General features: G+C 36.3%; 1 protein-coding gene across 1 annotated transcript in view; it reads left to right on the top strand.

The window, feature by feature from the left end:
* LOC141448503 (uncharacterized) overlaps positions 1 to 27,781 on the top strand; it is a 573,566-nt gene that overhangs the window by 94,359 nt on the left and 451,426 nt on the right. Inside the window, exon 5 of the mRNA XM_074116881.1 lies at positions 13,111 to 13,317. Coding sequence (XP_073972982.1) covers positions 13,111 to 13,317 — 207 coding nt within the window. The remainder of the gene's footprint in view (positions 1 to 13,110; positions 13,318 to 27,781) is intronic.

The raw sequence follows: 27,781 nt of genomic DNA, 5'->3' as shown, positions 1-27,781 counted from the left end.
TTTTTGAAAATCACTCGACTTCCTCGATTCAAACGAATGCCAAACACAAAGAAATAGACCGATCTGGCTGAAACTTGGTGTGTGTTCTTCCAAGAGATGCTACTAACTAAACATAACCTCGATACGCGCCAGTAGTGCTATCTCTCTGACTTTGCACGGACTTTTCAAACGACCCTCGTATAAAATCTTGCACCGCTTCAACGATATGCATTGCTCCTAGTTAACTAGAGACGCCAAGAGCTTTTTACAAGGAAGAAAAGAGTTTTTTGAATTCTGGGCAAAATGAAATCATGATCGTACTGTGATGTCTCTGAACCTCTATCTAAGGTAAAAACGGCATCGCACAAGGTTTGAGAGCTTCTATTTGTGTGCGTAATTCCCAATCTCTACTGCGGAGACTAAACATGTACCAACCACTTATCATTTGGCTGACTCCTACCACCTACCTCGGTGTATAAAATACTTAGCAGTTCCCTCGGTAAGATAAAGGAAACATCCTACACCAAGTAATATTCTTATTGTATTTATTAAAATTTCGAGTTTTTATAGTTAATGGCAATTTTATAATACAGGTCGAACGCACACCGTATTAGAGATTTGGTTTGACGTGTCGTACTCGTCGTACTCGTCAAACTGGTTATGAAAAGGGTCATTATCAACACGAAAGGAAGAGCTACTTATTTACTTTTCTCATCTCTACTGAGGCAGAATCTTTACGCTAGTACTTCTTTTTCTTTTGAGTAAGTTCTGCCTTCGCAAGAGATTTAGCAAAAATATTCGCATAAGGAATTGATCATTATATAAATAAATTAAATAAATAAATATAAAATGCAAATACTAGATGAGGCAAACAACATTAGGAACAAATATTTGTAGAGGAACAGCTGTTCATTCCCTATCTAGAAGGCATTGTCCAGTTATAATAATAATAAAAAAAAAACAGCTGAAGAAACTATGTTGGCAATATTGAGTTTTCTATCCCCACCAGAGCCCACTACGTCACGACAACCATCAGCCAATAACAAATAATAAAAGAAAAAAAAACACAACCAATTGTAGTTTATCCTTTTCTCTCTTACTGCTGCTCTATAGATGATCTATAGATCAAATAGAAATAGTTCCGTAATAGAGATCTCCTTGGCGGAAATATTGTAGCCATCAGTTAACAGTACCGCAATCTATCGGCATCGCTGGGAGAATGAGCTAGAGCCTAGCTTCATATACTCGTAACTACTATTTAGTTTTAAAAAGGTTAGGATTTCTATTTTGTTAGAGCGGCCGGCCGGCCGCTCAGCGGAAGATCTAGGTGGCATACAAAACTAGCTCTATCTAGTCTTCTTCCTTTTACAGATAAGATGTTTTAGATGAAAGAAAATTTATGACGTAATAAAATTGTACAGCTAACTCCCTTTTTTTTAATATTTTTTTTCTGGATTCTCCTGCTTTTTTTTTTTGTTAAGATTAGGGAATCCAAACAAAAAATAAAAAATAAATAAAAGCCTATAAAAATGTAAGAAACAAAGATTTTGAAACATTTTTATAAAAAAAACAAAAAACCTGGTTTAAACACTATCACGACTTCCTTTAGATTACGTAATCTAATTTCCTTTAAACTTCCTACAATTTGCACTAAAAAGTAGTTGACTTCAAATCTAAAAAAAATAAAAGAAAATGTTCTCCTTAAAGGTGTACCAGTTAAGAAATAAATAAATAAATAAGCAAAATGTTACAATTAAAGGTTTTTCCGAAGATCTTAAAGGAGCCATTTCCAAGGAAAATTGGAAGATAAACTGGAAAAAAATCTATTCTACAAAATGAAAATTTCCGATTAACTAACAACAGGAAATTGTTGTGGTCTTCATGAATGTGCCTGGTAGCTTACCGGACATCAACAAGATTCATTCTGGGAACTAAGCCAGAATTCTGGTTTAGCAGAATCATTCAGAATCGTTTAGCAGAAACGATTCTCCCAGTCTAGGCCTTGGATTTTATTTAATGGTTAATATGAGAAATTTATAGCAAAGTATGTTAGGCGGTTAAGAGACTAGACCCGCAATGCTAAGATGTATTGTTGGTTTAGTGGGTTCGATTCTCCAGGTCTAGGCCTTGGATTCTATTTAATGGTTAATTTGAGAAATTTATAGTAAAGTATGTTTGCTAGTCGCCTCCGTCCACGACACCTAAATGGTAGTTGGACGTTAAGCCCCGCCTGAAAAAATAGGCGATTACATTACTTCACTTTATCTAGGGGATCCTTCTGAAGACCTCCAAAAAAATTTTGTTTTTATTTTTCGCTCATCGAGTATTTGATCTCTTTTGAATGGCAAATGTACAGAAGTACCCCCCAAAATGGAAGATCGTTTGGCCGGCTTTAAAACTTCGCAATACAAGAAGAACCTTACACATACCAAAAAGGAAGTTGTTGTTGTTGGAACAATGAAGCCCGGATGATTGGAGCCCTTTACACCATGTGGGAACCAGTACTGTGGGGCTTATTGTTGTGTACAAGTGCGTATTAGCGAATTATTGTGGGGGGCGGAAACACGTCAGGATCATGTTACTGAGACCCGCAGGATCTACAATGTTTTTTTTTTTATTATTATTAAATCGCTTTCCCCCTAATAAATACAAGGAATAGAACCCAGCTGTAGTAATTAATTAGCTAACAATTACCAGGAATTTTACATTGCCCCGGAACAGGATGAGCAACTAGAACGGGCACCTCCTCACTTAAAAAAACAAAAAACTGACGCCTGAGAGTTGCTTTCATGGAGCTTGTTGCTGCGAGCGATTTGAAGTTTCGATTCCAGGCAGAATCTTCCTCCTTATGGCGCGGAAAACGTAATTAGAACTGGGATTTTCCCCCTGAACAGAGAAACTTAATTAGAACTAGGTGAAGTCTTATAAACTTAAAACTGATCTTTTTCTACCGAGTCCTCCTAGCCTAGCAGGCTAAATATGCCTTTTTTAGTGTCTGCGTCCTTGCCCAGTAGATCTTCTGTAAATCCTTCAGCTGTTCTGGTAAGCAATTCCACCTTTAGTTTATGAGAGAATTCCCTGACAGCTGGTTAGATTAGATTAGATTCTAGTAGGGCGGGCCTTGAAGGCCTACACCATTGGGACCTCTTTGGAGATTTATTGTGGCTCCCACTACTCTAGGAGCTCGCCCTCCAGACCCCGTCCGTTTAATCTGACTCCTAATTCAGGGAGAGCGTCTCCCCGGGTAAAGCTCCTCAGGCCCCTTGGTTTTTTCCTTCCCCGAGAAGTAACATTCTTAGCCAAGACCAGTCCCTCACACTGACACAACACGTGCAGTGCCCGTTTCCTCCACCTCCTCCTGACAGAACCTTGCAGAAGGCTGTGTCATCCGTCACGCCCATGTCTTTTCTTTTGCGCTTGCAGTGGCCGGCCTACAATTATCCTTATAGTCACAGTCCCCACGGCCTTGACAGATTAATTCTTGCTGTAAGCCTTCGCTGATGGTAAGGTTGATTTTTGGGGGCTTAAAATGGTTTCAGCGGGTGGAACTCTCAGTGGATCAGCAACCACAAAGAAGAACTAAATCAATTTTTTTTTTCCCCATTCCAAAACCACGATGACGACATCAATCTTAATACAAAATTTTTTTCTCCGCCATCTTTAAAAAAGATTATTAGAATTAATAATACGACCACAAAGCTTTATGACTCATCACATAAAATAAAAGTATTTAAAAAAAAAGAAAAGACTATGTATATATATATTAAGACACCTGTTACACAATAGATCTAAAGAGATGAGATGAAGGGGGAGATTTTGTCTATTAAAATTTAAAACAATCGATTTTGAAAAAACAAAAAATTAATCGAAAATAAAAATCGAACTCGTAGCCTTGATGGTATCACACATTGTTTCTATTATAATAAACTCTATTTGGAGTATAATAATAATATTAAATAAAAGAAGAAGGGAGGAGGTTAGCTGAGTGGTTAGCATACTGAATTTTCTACGCGGAGATCCTGGGTTCGAATCCAGCTGTTGGCTCAGTGAATTTTTTTTTTGTTTCTAGGGGAAGCTTGCTTCTTACTGTCCCAAAAAATGCGACAGTGTTGTCTGTAATTACTAGAGGGACATCGATAGTGTACGAAAAAGTGCTTTGAACACCGGGAAAATAAAGTTAATGATAAATACGAGTTAACGATAAATTAAATCGTAAAATAAAATATACAATATATAATATAAGGCAGGCTTTACATCCAACTACCAATTAGGTGTCGTGGACGGAGGCGATTAGCAAACATACTTTACTATAAATTTCTCATATTAACCATTAAGTAAAATCCAAGGCCTAGACACCAGGAATCGAACCCACTAAACCAACAATACATCTTAGCATTGCGGGTCTAATCTCTTAACCGCCTAACATACATTACTATAAATTTCTCATATTAACCATTAAATAAAATCCAAAGCCTAGACCAGGGGAATCGAACCCACTAAACCAAGAATACATCTGAGCATTGCGGGTCTAGTCTCTTAACCGCCTAACATACTTTACTATAAATTTCTCATATTAAACCATTAAATAAAATCCAAGGCTCAATCGAACCCACTAAACCAACAATACATCTTAGCATTGCGGGTCTAATCTCTTAACCGCCTAACATACATTACTATAAATTTCTCATATTAACCATTAAATAAAATCCAAAGCCTAGACCAGGGGAATCGAACCCACTAAACCAAGAATACATCTGAGCATTGCGGGTCTAGTCTCTTAACCGCCTAACATACTTTACTATAAATTTCTCATATTAAACCATTAAATAAAATCCAAGGCTCAATCGAACCCACTAAACCAACAATACATCTTAGCATTGCGGGTCTAATCTCTTAACCGCCTAACATACATTACTATAAATTTCTCATATTAACCATTAAATAAAATCCAAAGCCTAGACCAGGGGAATCGAACCCACTAAACCAAGAATACATCTGAGCATTGCGGGTCTAGTCTCTTAACCGCCTAACATACTTTACTATAAATTTCTCATATTAAACCATTAAATAAAATCCAAGGCTCAATCGAACCCACTAAACCAACAATACATCTGAGCATTGCGGGTCTAGTCTCTTAACCGCCTAACATACTTTACTATAAATTTCTCATATTAAACCATTAAATAAAATCCAAGGCTCAATCGAACCCACTAAACCAACAATACATCTTAGCATTGCGGGTCTAATCTCTTAACCGCCTAACATACATTACTATAAATTTCTCATATTAACCATTAAATAAAATCCAAAGCCTAGACCAGGGGAATCGAACCCACTAAACCAAGAATACATCTGAGCATTGCGGGTCTAGTCTCTTAACCGCCTAACATACTTTACTATAAATTTCTCATATTAAACCATTAAATAAAATCCAAGGCTCAATCGAACCCACTAAACCAACAATACATCTTAGCATTGCGGGTCTAGTCTCTTAACCGCTCGGCTACCGTGGCGCCTTACAATATATAATAACGATAACTTTAATGAAAAAAAATGTTTCACAAGAAAATCTATTTTCCAATATTGCATAAAATATAAAAAACTTTTCTTTTTTTTTACCTAGTCCTGGATGAAAACTTTTAATTAAAAACTGTGTTAACAATTTCTTGGAATTAACGGAAAGTTTTTCTTAAAAAAAAGTTGTAAATGATTAAATTTCAACATTAAACGTTAATTGACCATAGACGGTTAGAGGGGGTCTAATTTGAGAATCGCTTCACAACTCTAGCTCTCTCGTCAACCCAAGGGCGTTCGCATCTCATCTTAAACAGCCGTAACGTAATTCTTTTAATTTTTAATGCTGTAGACAGATTGTAAAATATGTGTTGAACTCACTAAACCCAACAATACATCTTAGCATTGCGGGTCTAGTCTCTTAACCGCTCGGCTACCGTGGTGCCTTCAATAAATGTTGTTAATAATAAAATTTAACTGGAATATTTCTGGAGTTTAAAGGAAGTCGTATGAGTGTACATGCCATATACATATTTTTCGTTTCCGTTTTTTCTTTCTTTCTTTATTTATTTTTTTTGCGTAATTGAAAGTGAATAATTTAAACTGTGAGCGGTTGCAGATTATTGGTATACCTAGAACCGTGTTTACTGTTTTTTGCGCTTGTATGTGTGTGTGTCAGTGTATTTGTGTGTGCTTCTGTGAATTTCAAAGAGAGAGGAGGGAAGAGACTTGATTGAAGATTATAAGTTGTCTTAAGATTGAATGCACGAAGTTGTTTTCTATGTGCAACACACAGTGTGGATTTCTAACTTAGCTTCCGCTAAGATTGATTATAGAGTAGAAGTTAGAAGTTTGAAGAAGAAGAAAAAAACATGCACCAATCAAAAGTACCTAGTTACATATACATAATCTAATTGGTTACCAATGTTAAGAGGCCCCTTTCTAGTGGAATTGCAACAAAAAGAAGTTAACCAATTGGAATAGTCTACCGGTATTAAGCCCAGTTTGGCCAACCTATTAGGCGAGATTTATTCGTTTATACCTTTAGCCCCAGTCTTCTTTATAAAACTGGTTATTTGCTATTGACATTTCTTATTTTGATTTGATTATGAAATCAATATTGTGACATTACTTTAATAATCAAGTCTATGCTTTTTAAAGCACCAACTTGCGCGCAACTTGACTTGACTTTCTCCCTACTTCGGATTCACCAAGTTCTAACTTAATATTTTCGTCTTTTACTCTGTTTTGTGAATCTCCCCAATTTTTTTTTTTTAAACTTTGTTATTTCTAAGAATATCCAGGACCTAGGAAAGAGGAGAGGGGGATTAGCTCCAGTGGTTTACAGGAGATCCAAAGCTGAAATCCCAATGTTCCACATAGTACTTTTCCCGTCCTAGATGCCCCCGTACGGCCAGTCATGGATAGATTGTCTTAAACAAGTCTACACTGACTGAAGACGGGGTAAAAAAGCTCCGGGCACCAATATTGACGCACTCAGAGATGTTAAAGCTCCTGAAAATAAATTAAAACAAAATTGCATAATAAGTTTTAATTAATGGGTCCTGCAGTAAAAGTAATCGCCTATTTTTTCAAGCGGGGCTTAACGTCCAACTACCTATTAGGTGTCGTGGACGGAGGCGTCTAGCAAACATACTTTACTTATAAATTTCTCTTATTAACCATTAAATAAAATCCAAGTCCTAGACACCAGGAATCGAACCCACTAAACCAACAATACATCTTAGCATTGCGGGTCTAGTCTCTTAACCGCTCGGCTACCGTGGCGCCTTCAATAAATAAATAAATGCATAATAATTTTAACTAATGAGTTCTACAGTAATAATTCAGAGCCCAGGCCAGGTTTTGAATCAAAAATCAAAACATTTAGTGATTCTTGTAATATGTAAGTTACAGACAAAGTAAGTCGTGACTTGGTTTCTATGGAAACGAATGGCAAAGTGAAAATAATTTTTTTTTGAATTAAACAAATATGTGTTCACATTGTTGGGGCATGATATGTAAATATATGTGTACACATTATTATTTACTTTATATTTACACTTTACATAAAAGAAGAAAAGGTCTAAGGGAAAAGTTAGTTATTCTTTAAACTTTCATTATAATTCTGAATAAATAATAAGATGCATTTTTATAGTGAAAAAGAATTTCATAAATCGTTTGTAAATATTTATTCTTGGTTTAGATCTTATAAATAATACAGTTTCTCATATAATCATTTATATAAATTATGTAGGTGTATGTGAGATCATGTACAGATTGTTATGTATGTGAGTCTGTCTTGACAGTAAAGTGCGAGTAGTTTGGTTTGTAGTGTTATTTGTGCGTATTCTGGTTTACGAAACAGGAAGTTTTTCACCGGAAATATTCGCCTAAGAAGTCTTCGGTGTCCCTAAAATTAAAATTTTTGCGAGGGAACATAATTTTTGGGGTGTGTTGGGGGAGAACAAACTTATGCTTTGCATTTTGATTGGGTGTCGTCCTGCAGTTCCCAACCAGCTATTTCCTTCCTAGATGTTTCATAAAACTTGTGTCACACTGAACTAGGAAATTGTGGAAGTATTATGTGAAGAAGGTTTGTGGGTTAGGGGGTAGAGTCTCCCAATCCTGGAAGCCGTCCAGGAATTCTTGAAAGGAAAATCCCACGGGATCGGGGAAGCGGACAGATTGGACTATGCACAATCCCATAGGTCAGCGCTTCCGCCTATGGGTTGTGATGGCCACTTGAGAAACCAGAAGTTTAGCGGTAGAATCACTTCTGGCTAAGCATGTTACTCCTCCGGGGGGAGGAAAAAACCAAGGCCTGAGAGCTTTACTCGGGGAATCGCTTTTCCAGAATGAAGAGTCTGATTAAACGGACGGGGTCTGGAGAGCGAGCTCTCTAGAGTAAGGGGGAGCCACAATAGATCCAAAGAAGGGAAGGCATTAACTATGCGGTTAGCGTATTGGATTCCCACGCGGAGGTCCCGGAATCCAGCTGCTGATCCTCAGATTTTCTCTTCCTAGGAGCTTCTTACAGTCAACACTGTTTGGTGATGGACAGTGTTGTCTGTAACGAGAGAACACTGTCCGGAGGCCGGGTAATGCACTGAAAAAAGCTCCCGGGCGGCCAAAATAACCTCAGATGTTGACGCGCCTTAAATCATTAAAAAAAATAGATCCAAAGGGGTCGCAGTGGCGTAGGCCTTTAAGGGCGCCTTACTAGAATCTTATCTTAGAAGTCTAAATACCCTTGTCCTCAAGATATAAAGTACATCTTCCTTCATAATCAAGATTTTACCTGATGATTTCGATATGACTTCCCAAACTCGTATTATCCAGGAAAAAGCTACTTACTCCTGACATAGGTCGGAGCCTTCGTTCTCAATATAGCCACCTTTTACGGAAGCTATCATCCGCGATTGCTTGGGGCCGAGGAAAGTGCATGCAGAAAAGGGGAACAGCAGCGTCCTGGTAATTGTTTCGCTTTTAGCCTCCCAGTTTATTTAGTAGTGTCAATTTAGCCTCTCCTCTTCATGGAACAATCTTCCCATTAACCACTACAGTCCCGGGGAGTGAGGAAAACAAAATATGTGGGACAAACTGGATAGTTATTTAATTTATCACCACCGACAGCGCTCACACAGGATTCATACACCATTTTGTAACTATGGCAACATTGATTCTTTATCAAACCATTATATAAGATATTCATTCCCTTTTTTGTTTTTCTTTTTGTCGCCTTTTGGGATTTCCTGATTTTGAGATTATCACAGGAAATACCGGTTTTTGAGGTCCCCTTTAACGGGTGGTTTTTATAAATTACGTCAGAGTTTTGAGAAATTTTCACCAAAACAGCTCTTACGATTTTCTGAGCTAATTAGTTTGGTGAGCTAATTGCTCTCAAGTAGCTCTACAACTTTTATTTGGAACATTTTCCCGGAAACATTCAATTAAGGGTACTTCCGGGCGAGGGGGGTGGTTAGACTTCTTTCTAATGTGCCATTACTGTACATTGTACTGGTTACCACCTGAATAGTTTAATAAGAACCAAATGTGAGACTGAATTTCCCGAATTTCGTGAAAATCTACCTACCGGAAGTGCCTCTTTACCGAATAGATTTTCCAGTTTTCAAGGATTTTCTCCAAAACGACTTCTTCGATTTCCTTTAAACTTGGCGAGCTAATTGCTCTCACGTAGCTCTACAACTTTTATTTGAAACATTTTCCCGAGAACAATCAATTAAGGGCACTTCTGGGCGAGGGGGTGTGGTTAGACTTACCTCTTAAGTGCTATTTTTGTTCATTGTACCGGCTCATCACCTGTATAGTATTAATAAGAATCAAATGTGGGATTGAATTTCCAAATTTCGTAAAAATCTACCCACCGGAAGTGCCACTTTATTGATTAGAATTTTCCGTATTTTAAGGATTTTTTCTAACACAGCTCTTACAATTTTATTTTAACTGTAATAATCATTACAAACTCATAAATCTATAATTTTTTTCACAAAGAAATGTTGTTCTGCCAAATTTGAATTAGGTTATTTTTATGTATGGGGGTTCCAGTAGATTCCTACTAATAAGTTGATTTAATTCATTCTGAAATACGTAATAATAGAAAGGTTGTAACTTTTAGAATAACTATTAATGAAAGTTGTATGAGTTGGTTCACACCTGTTTTTATTTTTAATCAGTGTTGCCATTAATTGGGGAAAGGTAGTACACAAAAAATTATCGTACGGTAATGCTAGTGCTTGTATTGGAGGCGAAAATTAAATTTTGCATGCTGAAAAAGGGAACTGAATAATTTCTTGCCTCTCTCTCCAGTTCCTCTCTTTTATTTCCTTTTAAACTCACACTTCCGGACTGGACTTTCCTTTTTAATAACTTGGGCAGATTGTACTCGTAGAAGTGTATCGCTTAGCGTGGGTTTATCTTATTTTTTACGAACTTCTAGAAGTTTTCAACTTCTTGAGTTAAAGTTCTAACTTTGTTTGTTAATTCAGTTTTCCGGATATTACAGGCGGATACAAGGAAGTTCTTGATTCTAAAAATAATCAAGAGGACTTCCAGTTAAGTTGTTATACGTTTTCCCGCAAATAACCACACCGTGTGTTATTGTGGGCGGGTAAAAAAAAAAAAAATATAGACTTAAATTGGGTTACTCGTCAAGGAAACAGGAAGTAGTACGACAGCGAGCCCTTCCCCTAAAACTTGTTCCTTATCCAGCCCTTATCAGCCCTTTTATAGGGCATGAGTACGTCAGTTCTGTGGAAAATTCCGGTCTACCACAGACTGACAGGCAAAAACTTGTTCGCTTTAAATTTTGTATATATATTTAATAAATAGTAAATTTAAATACATTTTCCGGCATGAGAACAAGTTTTTCATTTCCATAAACTTTTTTTTAAAAATGATAAAAGAAAATTTAACAAAGCAGAAAACCTCTATCTCTCTCTCTCTCACTAGGACTTCCGCTTAACACCGGAAGCTCAAGATTTCCTCACCGTTATAATGAAAATTTCAACCGGAAATGCTCTTAATCGAATTTTCCTGGAAAAATCTTTAAAAATGGACGCTGCAATCTTGTGTCTGTCAGTACACTATCGATTTGTAAATACAATTAAAAAAAACAAAAAATTTAAAACTAAATCACTCTTAATCAATAAATAATGATCGAAACTATTTACTATTTATAATAATAACCACAATGAAGGGATTAGTTCAGTAGGATTAATTCAGCGTACTGGATTCACACGCTGAGATCCACAGCTTCGAATTCAGCAGCTGATCCTTAGGCTAGAAACAGTGGAGCGGCGATAATAGTTGCTTCAGATCAAAGAGAGACCAACGAACAACGAGCAAAGAGTCGCATGCACATAGTGATGAGTTTAGTCGCGTTTCTCCTTTCGACGAGACATGATTGAGGGGAATTATTTCTATACGAGAATTCTTCCTTGAAAATTTGGTATTTACAGCAGCTTAGACTGGACATGAACATGGTGAATTCCATCACTTGTACCAACAACTTCGGGAGCATCCTGGCAATTTTCATGCGTATTTTAGAATATCTATTTCAAAATTTAATTATATACTAACCAGTGTTTGAAGGCATGTTAATCAAGAACAGGACATATTTCGATGTTATCCCCATTAATCCTGCTCCATTTCTTATCGCCACACAAATCTGTTATGATTGAGAAGATCCTTTTGGTCCCACAGAGGTTTCTTTTAAAAAAACTACACCAATAAGTGCAGCAATATCCCATTTTAACCTTTGGAAACTGAGCACGATGAGAGCGAAGAAATCATACATGTCACACAACGCGTCGCTCTACTCTCTCTCTTGGTAGCGTTGCTCTACTCTCTCCCTCTTGGTAGCGTTGCTCTACTCTCTCTCTTGGTAGCGTCGCTCTACTCTCTCTCTCTCTCTCTTGGTAGCGTTGATCTACTCTCTCTCTCTCTCTCTCGGTAGCGTGGCTCTACTCTCTCTCTTGGTAGCGATGCTCTACTCTCTCTCTCACTCTCTCTCTCTCTCTCTCTCTTGGTAGCGTTACTCTACTCTCTCTCTCTTGGTAGCGTTGCTCTACTCTCTCTCTCTTGGTAGCGTTGCTCTACTCTCTCTCTCTTGGTAGCGTTGCTCTACTCTCTCTCTCTTGGTAGCGTTGCTCTACTCTCTCTCTCTTGGTAGCGTTGCTCTACTCTCTCTCTCTTGGTAGCGTTGCTCTACTCTCTCTCTCTTGGTAGCGTTGATCTACTCTCTTTCTCTCTTGGCAGCGTTGCTCTGCTCTCTCTCTTGGTAGCGTTGCTCTACTCTCTCTCTCTCTTGGTAGCGTGTCTCTACTCTCTCTCTTGGTAACGTTGCTCTACTCTCTCTCTCTCTTGGTAGCGTTGCTCTACTCTCTCTCTCTCTTGGTAGCGTTGCTCTACTCTCTCTCTCTTGGTAGCGTTACTCTACTCTCTCTCTCTTGGTAGCGTTGCTCTACTCTCTCTCTCTTGGTAGCGTTGCTCTACTCTCTCTCTCTTGGTAGCGTTGCTCTACTCTCTCTCTCTTGGTAGCGTTGCTCTACTCTCTCTCTCTTGGTAGCGTTGCTCTGCTCTCTCTCTTGGTAGCGTTGCTCTACTCTCTCTCTCTCTTGGTAGCGTGTCTCTACTCTCTCTCTTGGTAACGTTGCTCTACTCTCTCTCTCTCTTGGTAGCGTTGCTCTACTCTCTCTCTCTCTTGGTAGCGTTGCTCTACTCTCTCTTTTGGTAGCGTTGCTCTACTCTCTCTCTCTCTTGGTAACGTTGCTCTATCTTCGCTTTGCTCCCCACTATGCGCGGTCCCATATGTTAACTTGTGTTTGTTTTCGCCGCTTTGCTCTTCGCTATCATAGCCGCTTTGCTCGCCGCTCCACTGTTTCCAGCCTTAGTTTTTCTCTTTCTGGGAGCTTTTTTGGTGACGTAGAGTGTTAGTCTGTAACCGGAGATCAGCAGTGCACTGAATAAATGCTCAGGGGCACCCAATAATCTCCAGCTAATTGACATGGTGCCCTTAGAATTAACTTACAAAAAAAAATTATGTAATTCTTTCAATTATTAAAATAATTTTTGGTTTTTCCATTTTGTTTACAGACAAAGTGTCAAGATGTGGTCGGTTTAGTGGATCGTTATTTTGGACCAGTTTATCCAAATTATCCAGAAATTAGAACCGCGTTAGTGCGTGAAGCGCGTGATCTTTTGGTTACCGGTTATCTAGGCGATATGGTGCGTTTTGAGATGGAATTCTGCCAGCCAGCTGCTGCAGCCGCTAGGGAGTTGATTGAAACTGCTGAAAAAGAGGTAAGTGGTAAAAAGAAAATTTGTTTTTCCTGTATATTTCACTTTATCTACTTTCTTCTGCCTCTGATATGGCGATATACACTTTTAAAATAATTTGAAAATTGTGGCCACCGTTGACTATAGTTCCCCCAATTGAAATTGGATGATTGGGTTTTTAATCTCTACACCGGAAGCACCAAATTACTTAAAATGTTCCTCATATGCCCGTAACAACTGGGGAAACCTGTAAAGAGAAAACCCATGTTCATTTTTTTTTTACACTAGAACAGCGTTTCCCAACCTTTTTTGGCTCACCGTACCACTTGGTGGTAGTACATCATGCTAAATTGTACCACTTCGTAAAAATAATTGTATTTCGTGTAAATTTGTTATTCCCGAGTGTGTTATTTTATTATAATTATCTTTATACGTATAGTGATAACAATGTATCTGTTACAAAGGAGTTCATGTTCACTTTATAAACTTTGTAAAGTGTAAGATCTTAGTTTTAAAACTTTTTTTAAATAATTCAAAATTACGTACATATTTTTCTCTTCAAAATTATTAATTAATTTACAAAGTTCTTCTTTAAGGATTATTATATTTGTGCCCAAATCTTTTAAATTAATTTCTTTTAAGCATCCAAACTACCTGTAAGTACCAATTAAATTTAATGTTGCTTGGGTTAGAGCTTACTCATTACAATCAGTCTCTTTTAAAGGAGATCTTTACATGGTTATCATTTAAGCTATGTCTCAGGATAATTCTATTAAATTTTCTTTATCTTTTATTGATAATGATGTAAGCTTTTCCTAAATTTTCTTTATAAAAGAGGTTTGAAATCCAATTATCATTTGTGTTTTCGGATCATTTGTGATTTCGGGTTTTGGGAAAATACTCCATGAAAGACTAATTTTAATCCTGTTAAATGTGCTATTATATTTTCTCGTATATCTTGAGGCAGATTAACCTAACTACCTAAACTAACTGTGTACATATTAACAACTTTACTGTATAATATTATTAATTAAAATAATTTTTATGAATTATAGGGGGAAAAAAACGTTTCTATATTTTTATGATTTAATTTTTTATGTCCGCCATTACTGATTATTTTTTGCGTCCACCAACCAGCAACTCGCTGGTACCACAGGTTGGGAAACGGTGTTCTAGATTATTATTTTTTTTATGACTGCATGTTGGCAGCACTGTGTGTTTTATTATATAATCTAAATATAGAAGGCTAGGAAGGTATTTATTTACATGTAGCGCACAACCTACATGGGCTTTGTACGCACTCTGCCTGGAATCGTTTTTGACCTTGATCATGGGTAATTATATACGTGTATGTTCATAGTAAATGGCAGTTCCATTGTATATGAATGATGTATCAAGATATATGTATTAAAGGCAATCACTTATGTAGGAGAATTCCTCCTCCTCCATTGATTGATATCACATCTTCTATTTCATCACTTTCACTGAAGATGGCGTGTCGGCGGTCATGATGAAACTACTTCAGCTAACAGCATCCTGTGGCTCCCTTACTCTGTAGACAACAGCTCGTCTATTATCTATTATAGTTCTACTTCTTTCCTCTGAAATTTCCATTTCTCATCGTATTTAATGACAAATCATTTGTTATTATCCAAGCATACTTCATTCTTAACACATTTCCGACTCGAATTAACAAAGGGAACGAGATTTTTGTGGAGGCAGTACTGTTCCTTTAATTCTAAGGTCATAGTGGCCATGCCGGAGTACTTATCCAATAATAGGGTGTACTTATGGTAAGTACTTTTTTCTGGAGAGATCATACATAACAGAGTACCATATTAACGCAATAGTTATTACGTAATAAGTAGCACTAGAAGTCTCTCTCATTCATTTTACTCTCTTTACTTCTCATAACTTCAAGTCCTTTCGACTTTCATTCATTCCTAGTTAAGATGATGACGTATTGCGATCGTGACGTAATTTTCGAAATCACCGGAAAATTCATGAGAATTTTTTAAAAACCGCTCAAATTTTTTCCTCTTTTTTAAATCATTTATTTAGTTACAATCAACGCATTTTGCGTTATAAGCAACAAGGATAACAATAAGCAACATATCACACATATCAGAATGGAGAAGTTATCCTAGCGGTAACACTCCAAAAAACATTCTATATTCTACTGACTCTCTTCATCAGAGAGAGAGGAGATCGCCGCTGTCTTTTTTAAGACTGTCCTAGAAGTATTGTGTCTGGAAATGTTCTGGAAGATACGTTATTGCATACCAGTGAGGGATTGTGATGAGGATTGAAGGTTAAGATGGAATTTTCTTGTAACAGGTTTTAGCCACTTGTGTTGCACGAAAGGAATGTTCAAGTTTGTGTGCCATGGTTTGATTGGTGGACGTAGAGAGGAGCGTCAAACTATAAGAGCGAAGAATTTTAGACAGCAAGTACTCTAGATCCTTTGCAAGATTTGAGCGTTTGGTTGAACCCTACCAAGTTTTGGTGCCATAAGTCCAGACTGGCTTTAATATACCTACATACGTATACATATAAATCTTTTGTTGTCCAGAGTGAGTTTTGATCTGTTGTCGAGTAGTCTTGGCTCAAATTTAAAAAAAAAACTGTGGCTGTGTCATGGACACGGCAATGTGTTGTACGTGAATACGTTTACCGTAACGGGTTATATTTTTTATATAAACGTCGTAGTGAAACGTGCACTAGCGGCTGCCAAATGTGTCTTCATAATCGACGATCGAACACAATCTATGCCTATACAGTCCGTTGTAGAAGCGATTTCAAGATAAAATTCCCAAATTTTCTTTAAAAAATATAGGGGAAATCCTCCTTTATAACTGTATTTTTTTTTTTGCAACAACCCAGATCCTTATAGATTTCGAGAAATACGTTGCTGAGATTTGGGGCAGAAAATGGCTTTTCCAAAAACTCTTCTTTTTCTTCTTGTTCTTGAATGAAATGTTGTTTTGGCTACTACCTGATTTGTGTACATTTTTCTGGTGCCCTTAATTGAATTTTCTAGGAAAAATCTTTCAATAAGACGCTGCCAATAAAAAAAAACAAAAATCTAAAACAAAATCACTGTTAATCACAATAAACTTATAGTTAACTTTTTAAACTTTCAAGTTTTTGTTAAAGGGAGTTATTATTATTGGTCAATGGAGGAAGGTCAATGGAAGCCCTCTCTATACAGTTTAAAAGCTCCTTAGGGTCTAAAAATAAAAAGCTATCCCAAAGAAACAAGCCTCTTCTTCTCTGCTTGGTTCATGGTGATTTTAATGCCAGAACGAGTTTCTAAGAGTGGCCAGGAATGGAGCCAACACTCCTTTCATTGGCCCGGAGCCTGTCCTGGGGATCACCACGGGTGCAGTTCGTTAGGCTCTCAGAGATTGGATCTGGAGAGAACACGAAAAGAACTGGGTGATGCTTCCTGGGGTCAAACACAGCAAGAGTGTCTTGGCCCTTGCTGTGCAAACATAGAACCAAAAGAGACTTTGGGCTTTTGCAGGAATCAGATCACTCTGATTCACAGGGTACGGTAGGTTCACAAACCACCTGCACAAATTAGGGCTTATTAGCTCGGAACCGTTGTGTGCAGATTGGGCCAGGAAGAGGAGGAAACGGCCTCTCACCTGTTGTTATTCGATTGCGTTGCAATCGAGAGACTGCGCTACGACATCTTTGGGACTTTGAGACCAAAGGAGATTATAGCACAGAAGGAACTGGTAGGGAAAGCCCCTCAACCTTCTTAGAAGGGGAGGTTTCACCTACTAGATTTAGAGGGAAGGCACAATAAGACTCTTGTGGCTGCGGTGCCATGAGGTATAGGTCCCGTCCCGCCCGTCTAAATCTAATCTAATCTTCTATGAGTGGACTGTAGCTCCTTAGTATGAGATGAAGGGAGACAACGTAACCTTAGAACGCGTCTGCAACATTACTCGTAGTATGTAACCACTTTTATTGGTAAAGTTTTTCCCACAAAAAACGATATGTTTCGATAATCTACATGGATTTGTAAACTTAGAAAATCTATCAACAATGAATCTTAGTTAAGTTTTCATGCTTGATATCTATTACCAATTATCTCAATGAATCTGAAAATAAAAAAATAAAAAACAAGTAAGTAAACTATAATTTAGCTGTTCGCCTTCCGGTTGAAGACCACCCACACAGTTGCAAATAACCTTACTTAGAAACTAAGTAAGTAGGAAAATAATGAATTAATTGCCAAGTCATTAAATTTACTTCTATAAATGGAGCTTACTTTTTTTTCAAATCTTGAATATCTAGTAATTTTTATCGATCAGATAATATTGTAATAAGGTTAACGAAGCGTATTATGGCAATCAGTAAGTCGTGATCTTGCATAACTGATGAATTATAAACAGGAAGTTAAATCTTTAAGTTAGAGGAAGGAAACATTCAAAACCTGACAACGTACTTAATATTGAGGCTACTTTATTCGATTTAGATTAATTCGATACTTGTCTTTATAAATTTACCGATTCTTGGATTCCATTTAGTAGTTAAGTTTATCTCCTAGGTTTTATCGCCAAAACCATGTTGGGGATTTTCAAGGGATACAGTTTAGTGTAAATTTGGTTTTAGGGTTTCAAAATTTTATCGTTATTTATTTACAGTCGACGCTCTCAATAGCGGGGGAAAGCAAAGTGGCCGCTGTTTGGAGGTGGTCGTTAGAAGGAGGTAGACAAGTTTCAGAATGAAAAAATATGGTTTTTTTCCTCAAACATCTATTTAAAAATTGTTTATTATTAAATAGATTTAAAAACGTACATAATTGCATAATTATTGCAGCTATATGATATGCATCAAGTTTTTCTTAATTATCCAAAAAATTTATCAAAAAACTACATATTATAGACTTAATTAATAATTTTTATAATAATCATCACATTTATTCATAACAATAATAATTCATGGCAAAATTATCATCATACTATCATCTATTATTAGAAAAATAGAACAAACCTTTCGGCAAGTTGACGATGGCTCGATTTGGTTTTTTGGCAAAATCTTCCAACACATTTATTTTCTCTTCTAGAGTTAACCACTTTCGTTTGAGAGACATATCGGCGGAAAAAATAATATTGTTCGTCCAAAGTAATATTGAAAAATGATTAAAATGGTACAAAATGTATGGAGCTTATAGAAGAAACTTTAGGAAAAAACAGAAAAACTTGAGAGGGGATAATTATTTTGATCGCCGCGTCAAAACGAACTTTTAATAATAAGGTGGTCGTTGGTGGGAGGTGAAACATATAATCCGTTCCCCAAAATCAGTGTCCGCGGTCGTGATGTAGAGTGTCCGTTAGACGGCGGAGGTTCTTTTATATAGAAAGTGTATAGGGGGTAAAAACGGGGAAATCCAAAAACCTGTCCGTAAATGGAGGTGGTCGCTAGTGAGAGTGTCCCTTTATGGGGAGGCTCGACTGTATTTTTTATTTATTTTCATTTTTGCCTTGTGTTCTAAGCAAACAGCCCTTATACATCTTACAAATTGGCTTCATAGGTCTCGCCTCTTAACCTCTCGTCTATCGTGGCGCCTCTGTGGCTTATACCTTAAGTACTGTTCCGGCTATAATTACCCAGATATTTCTGCCTGCTAAGAGCAGTAAGACTGGGGCTCAGCAGAATCCTACTTACTCTCGCATCTTCAAACAACTCTTTCCGCACAAGAAATCCTCGCATCTTGGTCCTTGCCTCTAGGCCGTCTACTATCTCAATTACTCCTCCAACGCCAAAAACATATCTCGGCGGCATACTCCGCCAAACTGAATCAGAAACCACTGAAGAAGAAGGGATTACATCCATAACGAAACGTTTGACCAAAAACAAAGGTACTCTCAAGAAATGAAAACTAACCAAGACACAATTCAAAAACCTTTTTTTTTTTGAAGTTTAAATGTAATTCAAATTGAAATATACTTTAAAAAAAGAAAACTATGGATTTAAATAAGGATTTCCCGGGAGTATCCATGATTACGAATATGGCTTGTTTTATATATTCCCCTTTTTTATTTTTAGCTGTCCTGGATTATTATTTATTGTTTGAATCACTGGCCATATTAAACATCTGTACCGCTACATCTGATTTCGGGCTAAGAAAAAACTGGTGTAATTATTATTTTATATTGAATGTTATTTATTGCTTAATCCTTTGTCGATTTATTATTTCTTTTTATTCTAAGGATTAATAATAAATAAATTTATTATTAAAATCACCAGAAGTTTTGGAATTTTATCTTATATTTGGTATAATACAAAAACCCGGGTACATTTTTTTTTTTTTTTTGTATACAGATGCTTTCCCGCATCAGTCTGTTTTTAAAGCCTTTTTAATTTTTGCTTACACATGATCTAGAGTCATTTATTTTGTTTGCTTAGTTTATTGAAAAAACAAACGCTGAACTGTGATTAATTTTGTGTCTGTGAAGGCGAAGAAAAACGAGAAAACCAGCTTTTAAGTACAAAAAAGAAAAGCACAACGCGATAGAAAGCTCGCAAGTGTTTAGAAAAAAAAAAGAGAAAACAATGGCAATCTCGTGCGGTGCTTGTGGCAAGCTGATGCGCTATACCCAAACAGCTTTAACATGTTCCGGTACCGGATGTAAAGCTATGGCACATTATATGTGCGTGGCCAGTACTAAACAAGATTGGCGATGTGTTAGCTGTTGTTATCCGGCGGAAATCAGTGTACAATATTTATTGAATGAAATCTTGAGAAAAGGTTCCGGTCTGGAATTGCTGCAAGGATTGATTGGCAAGATTAATGACCTGTTGACGGATATAAATAGTATAAAAGATGAAAATGAAACTTTAAAAAATGAAATCTCTTTGCTGACGAATAGAAATCAAAATGATAATCTTAAAATGAATAAAAATGAGACAAACAGATTATTGTTCACTGCTACAGCTACAGCATCCTCCAATAAAGATGTCAAACAATTAGATTCCAGCCAAACTACAACAACAACTTCAACACCAGCCGCCACAGCTACTTCAACCACTCAAGAGGAATCTTCTTCTTCAGCTGGAAAACTACTACGTTCAACGACAACAACAACAACAACAACAACAACGACCACCACCACAGAACAACTAAGAAAAGTCTCCATCTTTGTTACCTGGTCGAATACAAAACAAAGTGAAACTTATCTCCATAATTATCTACAGAAAACTACAAACATTAAGACAATTGAATGCGTCCGCGTGAGCTGCTATGATACTTATTCCATGTTCCAGATCAGGGTCCAACAACAGGACGTCCACCTGTTGGCCAATCCGCTCGTCTATCCCGAGGGATGCAAACTGGAAGTGTATAATAGATAAAGATGTTTATTATTTATTTTTTTAATTTAAAATTTTTCTTTAAAATCGCTATTGAATTTAAATTACAAATATTTCATACTATTTGTAATTACGTATTTTTTAATCTTAAATAATATATGTATTTATTTTATTTAAAGTCTTATTTATTAATATTAATTTTAAGTTTAATTTTAATTTTAGAATAAAACATCAAGAAGCTTTTTGCTTTGTTACAAAAAAATACTTGAGTAACATACAAAGCTTAGCTTGGCTGTAAAGATATTTATGTGTATTTAAAGTTTGGTTAGATACGCATGCTGGAACCTGTTTGTTTCCCCGATTTCCATCCATCATCAGAGAGAATAAGATTAATCAAGTTTTTGCAGATTTCGGCTTCACTTATGTTTACGTATTAAACGTCAAGCTGATTTATTTTAAAGCACGTCAACATCTAAGATCATTGGGCGTCCTCAAAATTTCTGTCAGAGTACTGCCGGTCTTAGTACAGTGTTCTCTCGTTAAGTATACTTGCTTCGGGAGTAATCAGCATTACTGTTCATTCTTTTTTTTTTTTTTATGAGTTACTTTCTTTCACTCTTCTACGTCATATGGTACAAATATACGCACAGATCTCTTTGTAAGAACCGCTTTTCTCGTAATTCAGGTGGCCTAAAACTGGCTATTTCCGGTGGGAATATGAAAATCTATACAATTACAATACTTCCGCTTGATAGAAGAATATGAGAAAGGTAAAAATACAAACCAAAAATGATTTGAAATTCTACTAGCTTCAAGTACTCTAAAATCGATCTAAAAAGCTGGTTGGGAAATTCTACTAGCCGTCCACGTACTCTAAAATCGATCTAAAAAGCTGGTTGGGAAATTCTACTAGCCGTCCACGTACTCTAAAATCGATCTAAAAAGCTGGTTGGGAAATTCTAACAGCCCCACGTACTCTAAAATCGATCTAAAAACCTGGTTGGGAAATTCTACTAGCTGCACGTACTCTAAAATCTATCTAAAAACCTGGTTGGGAAATTTCTACTAGCTTCACGTACTCTAAAATCGATCTAAAAACCTGGTTGGGAAATTTCTACTAGCTTCACGTACTCTAAAATCGATCTATAAACCTGGTTGGGAAATTCTACTAGCCGTCCACGTACTCTAAAATCGATCTAAAAACCTGGTTGGGAAATTCTAACAGCCCCACGTACTCTAAAATCGATCTAAAAACCTGGTTGGGAAATTCTACTAGCTGCACGTACTCTAAAATCTATCTAAAAACCTGGTTGGGAAATTTCTACTAGCTTCACGTACTCTAAAATCGATCTAAAAACCTGGTTGGGAAATTTCTACTAGCTTCACGTACTCTAAAATCGATCTATAAACCTGGTTGGGAAATTCTACTAGCTTCACGTTCACTAAAATCGATCTATAAACCTGGTTGGGAAATTCTACTAGCTTCACGTTCACTAAAATCGATCTAAAAACCTGATTGGTAAATTCTACTAGCTTCAAGTACTCTAAAATCGATCTAAATACCTGGTTAGGAACTTCTACTAGCCCCTACGTACTCTAAAATCGATCTAAAAAGCTGGTTTGGAAATTCTACTAGCCCCACGTACTCTTAAATCTATCTAAAAACCTGGTTGGGAAATTTCTACTAGCTTCACGTACTCTAAAATCGATCTATAAACCTGGTTGGGAAATTCTACTACCTTTACGTTCACTAAAATCGATCTAAAAACCTGATTGGTAAATTCTACTAGCTTCAAGTACTCTAAAATCGATCTAAATACCTGGTTAGGAACTTCTACTAGCCCCTACGTACTCTAAAATCGATCTAAAAAGCTGGTTGGGAAATTCTACTAGCCGTCCACGTACTCTAAAATCGATCTATAAACCTGGTTGGGAAATTCTACTAGCTTCACGTTCACTAAAATCGATCTAAAAACCTGATTGGTAAATTCTACTAGCTTCAAGTACTCTAAAATCGATCTAAATACCTGGTTAGGAACTTCTACTAGCCCCTACGTACTCTAAAATCGATCTAAAAAGCTGGTTGGGAAATTCTACTAGCCGTCCACGTACTCTAAAATCGATTTAAAAACCTGGTTGGGAAATTCTACTAGCTGCACGTACTCTTAAAATCTATCTATAAACCTGGTTTGGAAATTCTTCTAGCCCCACGTACTCTTAAATCTATCTAAAAACCTGGTTGGGAAATTTCTACTAGCTTCACGTACTCTAAAATCGATCTATAAACCTGGTTGGGAAATTCTACTAGCTTCACGTCCTCTAAAATCGACCTCAAAACCAGTTGGGAAATTCTATTAGCCCCTCCACGTACTCTAAAATCGATCTAAAAACCAGTTGGGAAATTCTATTAGCCCCTCCACGTACTCTAAAATCGATCTAAAAACCTGGTTGGGAAATTTTACTAACTCCACCTACTTCGTTGTGAAATTTTACTAGCTCCTCCACTTACTCTAAAATCGATCTAAAAACCTGGTTAGAAACTTCTACTAGCTTCATGTACTCTAAAATTGATCAAAAAACCTGGTTGGGAAATTCTACTAGGCCCACTTACTCTAAAATCGATCTAAAAACCTGGTTAGAAATTTCTACTAGTTTCATGTACTCTAAAGTCGACCTCAAAACCAGTTGGGAAATTTTACTAGCCCCTCCACGTACTCTAAAATCGATCTAAAAACCTGGTTGGGAAATTTCTACTAGCTCCACGTACTCTTTAAATCAAACTAAAAACCTGGTAGGTAAATTCTACTAGCTTCATGTACTCTAAAATCGACCTCAAAACCAGTTGGGAAATTTTACTAGCCCCTCCACGTACTCTAAAATCGATCTAAAAACCTGGTAGGTAAATTCTATTAGCTTCACGTACTCTAAAAATCGACCTCAAAACCAGTTGGGAAATTCTATTAGCTTCACGTACTCTAAAAATCGACCTCAAAACCAGTTGGGAAATTCTACTAGCCTCTCCACGTACTCGAAACCAGTTTTTTTTTCTAAATTTTCCAAAAACATCTTATTGCAAATGAAATTAATTTTCCAAGAAATTAAAATAAAATTAACAGTTAATACTCACAGATTTTCATCAGATGTGAACCATTTCTTACTTTCCAGCTTTTTTTATTTATTCTGATTAAACTATCGATCTCTGATTTTTCTTTTTCAATTTAATTTCCAATAATTTTATTTTCCTTTTAATATAATGTCTCTTTTCTTGCTTTGACTTTTCCAAATGACCCAATATATAATAAAGATGAACTTAATTAATAATGAGTTTTGATTAATTTTTGTTTTAATGACTATTAATAAAGATTACAACTTACGGCAATTATTAGTTAACTTTCGCAATGGCCATAAAAATGGTTTCAATAAATGTTTATTCAAGTTTCGAGCTCTCCAAAAATCCTTAACTTTTTTAAAATAATATTTTATTTAAAAAAAATTTTGGTTAAATTCTCAGCTGATTGTTTTTTTTTCTTAAATTATATATTTTGATATTTATTTAAATAAATAATTGATATTCCTTAAATATTTATTATTCTTTTACTAAGTAATTTTCCTTTTTCTTTAATTTTTGTTTACTTTCTGTGATTCTCTTCATTAAATTTTTATTTACAGTGTTTTTTTTGTTTTTTTATGTAATCGATTTCTTTAAAAATGATTAAAGAAAGATCTTGATTAATAATAAACAGAAAATAAATAAAGACATAAATAAAAATATCTATTTAATTTTTTAATTTAAATAAAAAAAGTTACGATATTTTTTAATTTCGTCTTAAATTTTGTTCCCCCCCCATTTTTAATAATAATTTTTACGCTTTCATGAACACACACTCAAAAAAAAAAAAAAATGAACAACCAAAGTGTTTTTTTAAAATAAATATCGATTTTAGGATCAACAGATATCGATATATTGGAATCTCGGTTGTAATTTACTTTTTATACTTTCATTTACTTACTTTAAGGGGCGGGTAGGCCTTTTAAATTTTAGATTTTACTTAAAATATACTTTATTTTTTGGTATTAAGAAGAAAAGAATAGGTTTGAACCACTCACAAGACTTTTCTCTTACTTCCGTGTAAGAGATAGGAAGAATCAAATTCATGTTATTGTAGCACATAGATAACCAACTTTGTAGACATATTTTTTTGACGAATTAGTTTGCAGTTTTTTTTTTTTATTTATTTTTTTAATTTTAAGACGCAGTCAACATCTGAGATCATTGGGCGCCCTCAAAATTTTTGTAAGAGTACTGCCCCGGACTTCGTACAGTGTTCTCTCGTTAAGTATACTTGCTTTGGTGGTAATTACCATAAACTGTTATTTTTTTTCCCGGTTATTTTCTTTCATTCTTCTACGTCACATGGTACAAATATACACACAGATCTCTTTCGTAATTCAGGTGGCCTAAAACTGGCTATTTCCGGTGGGAATATGAAAATCTACACAATTACAATACTTCCTCTTGATAGAAGAATATGAGAAAGGGAGAAATCCAAACCAAAAATTATTTGATATTCTACTTGCTTCATGTACTCTAAAATCGATCTAAATACCTGGTTAGAAACTTCTACTAGCCCCTACATACTCTAAAATCGATCTAAAAACCTGGTTAGGGACTTCTACTAGCCCCTACGTACTCTAAAATCGATCTAAAAACCTGGTTAGGGACTTCTACTAGCCCCTACGTACTCTAAAATCGATCTAAATACTTGGTTAGGAACTTCTACTAGCCCCTACGTACTCTAAAATCGACCTAAATACCTGGTTAGGAACTTCTACTAGCCCCTACGTACTCTATAATCGATCTAAAAACCTGGTTAGGAACTTCTACTAGCCCCTACGTACTCTAAAATCGTTCTAAATACTTGGTTAGGAACTTCTACTAGCCCCTACGTACTCAAAAATCGATCTAAAAACCTGGTAGGTAAATTCTATTAGCTTCACGTACTCTAAAATCGATCTAAATACTTGGTTAGGAACTTCTACTAGCCCCTACGTACTCTATAATCGATCTAAAAACCTGGTTAGGAACTTCTACTAGCCCCTACGTACTCTAAAATCGATCTAAAAACCTGGTTAGGGACTTCTACTAGCCCCTACGTACTCTAAAATCGTTCTAAATACTTGGTTAGGAACTTCTACTAGCCCCTACGTACTCTAAAATCGATCTAAAAACCTGGTAGGTAAATTCTATTAGCTTCACGTACTCTAAAATCGCTCTAAATACTTGGTTAGGAACTTCTACTAGCCCCTACGTACTCTAAAATCGACCTAAATACCTGGTTAGGAACTTCTACTAGCCCCTACGTACTCTATAATCGATCTAAAAACCTGGTTAGGAACTTCTACTAGCCTCTACGTACTCTAAAATCGATCTAATAACCAACCAGAGTCTCTAGACTAAGGGGAAATCCAACAAATCGATACCAGGATCTTTTTTTGTTTTTCAAGTCAAAATACTACAAACATTCTGGAAAAGGGGAAAGTTTTGTTGTTAGTCCCTGAAGTGTTCATCACCGGTTTCCCAGAATTTCCCTGGAGAACTGGGTTTGCTTCTGGATAGAGAGTAGCTAAGAATATCTGGTTAAGGCCCCGTACCCAGGTGGGTTAGCGTCACCACCTTGCATTGTTTAACCCTAGCTGCTGGTGAATCCTTTAACTTTAATTTGGAAGATGTTTGTTTCCAGAGTACTTAGGAAGGAAGGGCGATCCAGGCATCCATGGAGTGGTTTCCCCCCTAACTTCCGGCTCTCACTATTCTCTTAGGGGAAACTGGGTGGGCTGTTTCCCTATTTTGGGGTTGCCGTAGGGTGGGTTAAAAAAAAAGATCATTTTACAGTTATAAGCTCTGACTCAGTTTATCCAGTATCTAAACCCCACAAACCCGGAAATCCGTTCTCTTTAACTGATTGACGCCACTTCCTTGTCACTTTTCCGTACAGGAAACAACATTGGATATATTCACGATAAATATTTTTCTTAGAAACAGTTTTTCTTCGATTTATCTTTCAACTAACTTCTGAACACCTAATTATGTTACCATTTTCAGGATGGCTGGCTCCCAATTATCTTTATGCAAACTTATTTTTCCGAAAGTGGTTTTCAATGAACCACTTACCTTGGTGTCATGCGACTCGAGTTAAAACCCCAAAGTCTGTAACCAGCACAGAACTCGTTGAATAAATTCATTTCATGCTAAAATATTTGCATATTAACCAATGAAATGCACTTTTAACGCTATTTTCTTTAAAATATTGCATAATAAAGCAGTTTTCCAGTTAAGGTTAACATGCAATAAAATATGTAGATTATAAATTTCCCAGACTGGGCAACTTCGTTTTTCTTTTTAAGCTAAAAGGTTTACTAACCTGACAGTGTATAACCTACTCCTGCTGTTTAAATACAGACGTCATAGGAAGGTTCCTTAGAACTGGTCAACCTGTCTGCGATATAATTAATGGTCAAAGTACACGCAACGGTTTACATTGACCTTGTTTAACCTTGGCCCTTAAGTTTTGTACAAAAGGAAGGGGAAAAATAAATACGTATCTTTACGATCTAAATAGCGTGTTCTGTATTAGTAATGATCGTGAACAATAAATGCTAATATTTTTGAAAGTTATTTCTTTTGTTAATAATACACGTAAAAAGGACTTGGTTTTCAATTATTACTTTTTCTTTTACGTCACTAGGTAACAGGAAGTACTGTGATTTTGGCTAATTTTCGGTTTAGAGTTTACACAGGTTATAGGGATGGGTGTTGTGGTCTAGTGGTCAAGATAGTGGCTTTGTGTGTGGAAGATCCCCGGATCGAATCCCGTGTATGACTACTTTTTATTTGTTAGAAAAATAAGAAAACAATTCCGTACCGCCCACGACACTAATTGGTAGTTGGGCGTTAAGCCCCGCCTCAAAAAAAAAAAAAAAATGGGTGGTTAGTTTACTTTACTTTTACACCGGAAATGGCCAGAGCATTGTTCTCGTCCTAAATTTTCCTTAATCCAAGTTTTTCTGTTTCCGGTACGTTATTGAGGATAATGATCCCTTCCGTAGGCCTGAAGAGAGTTATATAAGAGTGATCGTCCAAAATTCCCGGAAATAGCGTTAC

The sequence above is a fragment of the Rhodnius prolixus genome, unplaced genomic scaffold, assembly GCF_049639745.1.
Source record: "Rhodnius prolixus isolate KJV_2025 unplaced genomic scaffold, Rpr scaffold_2, whole genome shotgun sequence".
NCBI lineage: Eukaryota > Metazoa > Arthropoda > Insecta > Hemiptera > Reduviidae > Rhodnius > Rhodnius prolixus.
The sequence above is the reverse complement of the archived record's forward strand: the minus strand, read 5'-3'. Positions and strand labels throughout refer to the sequence as shown.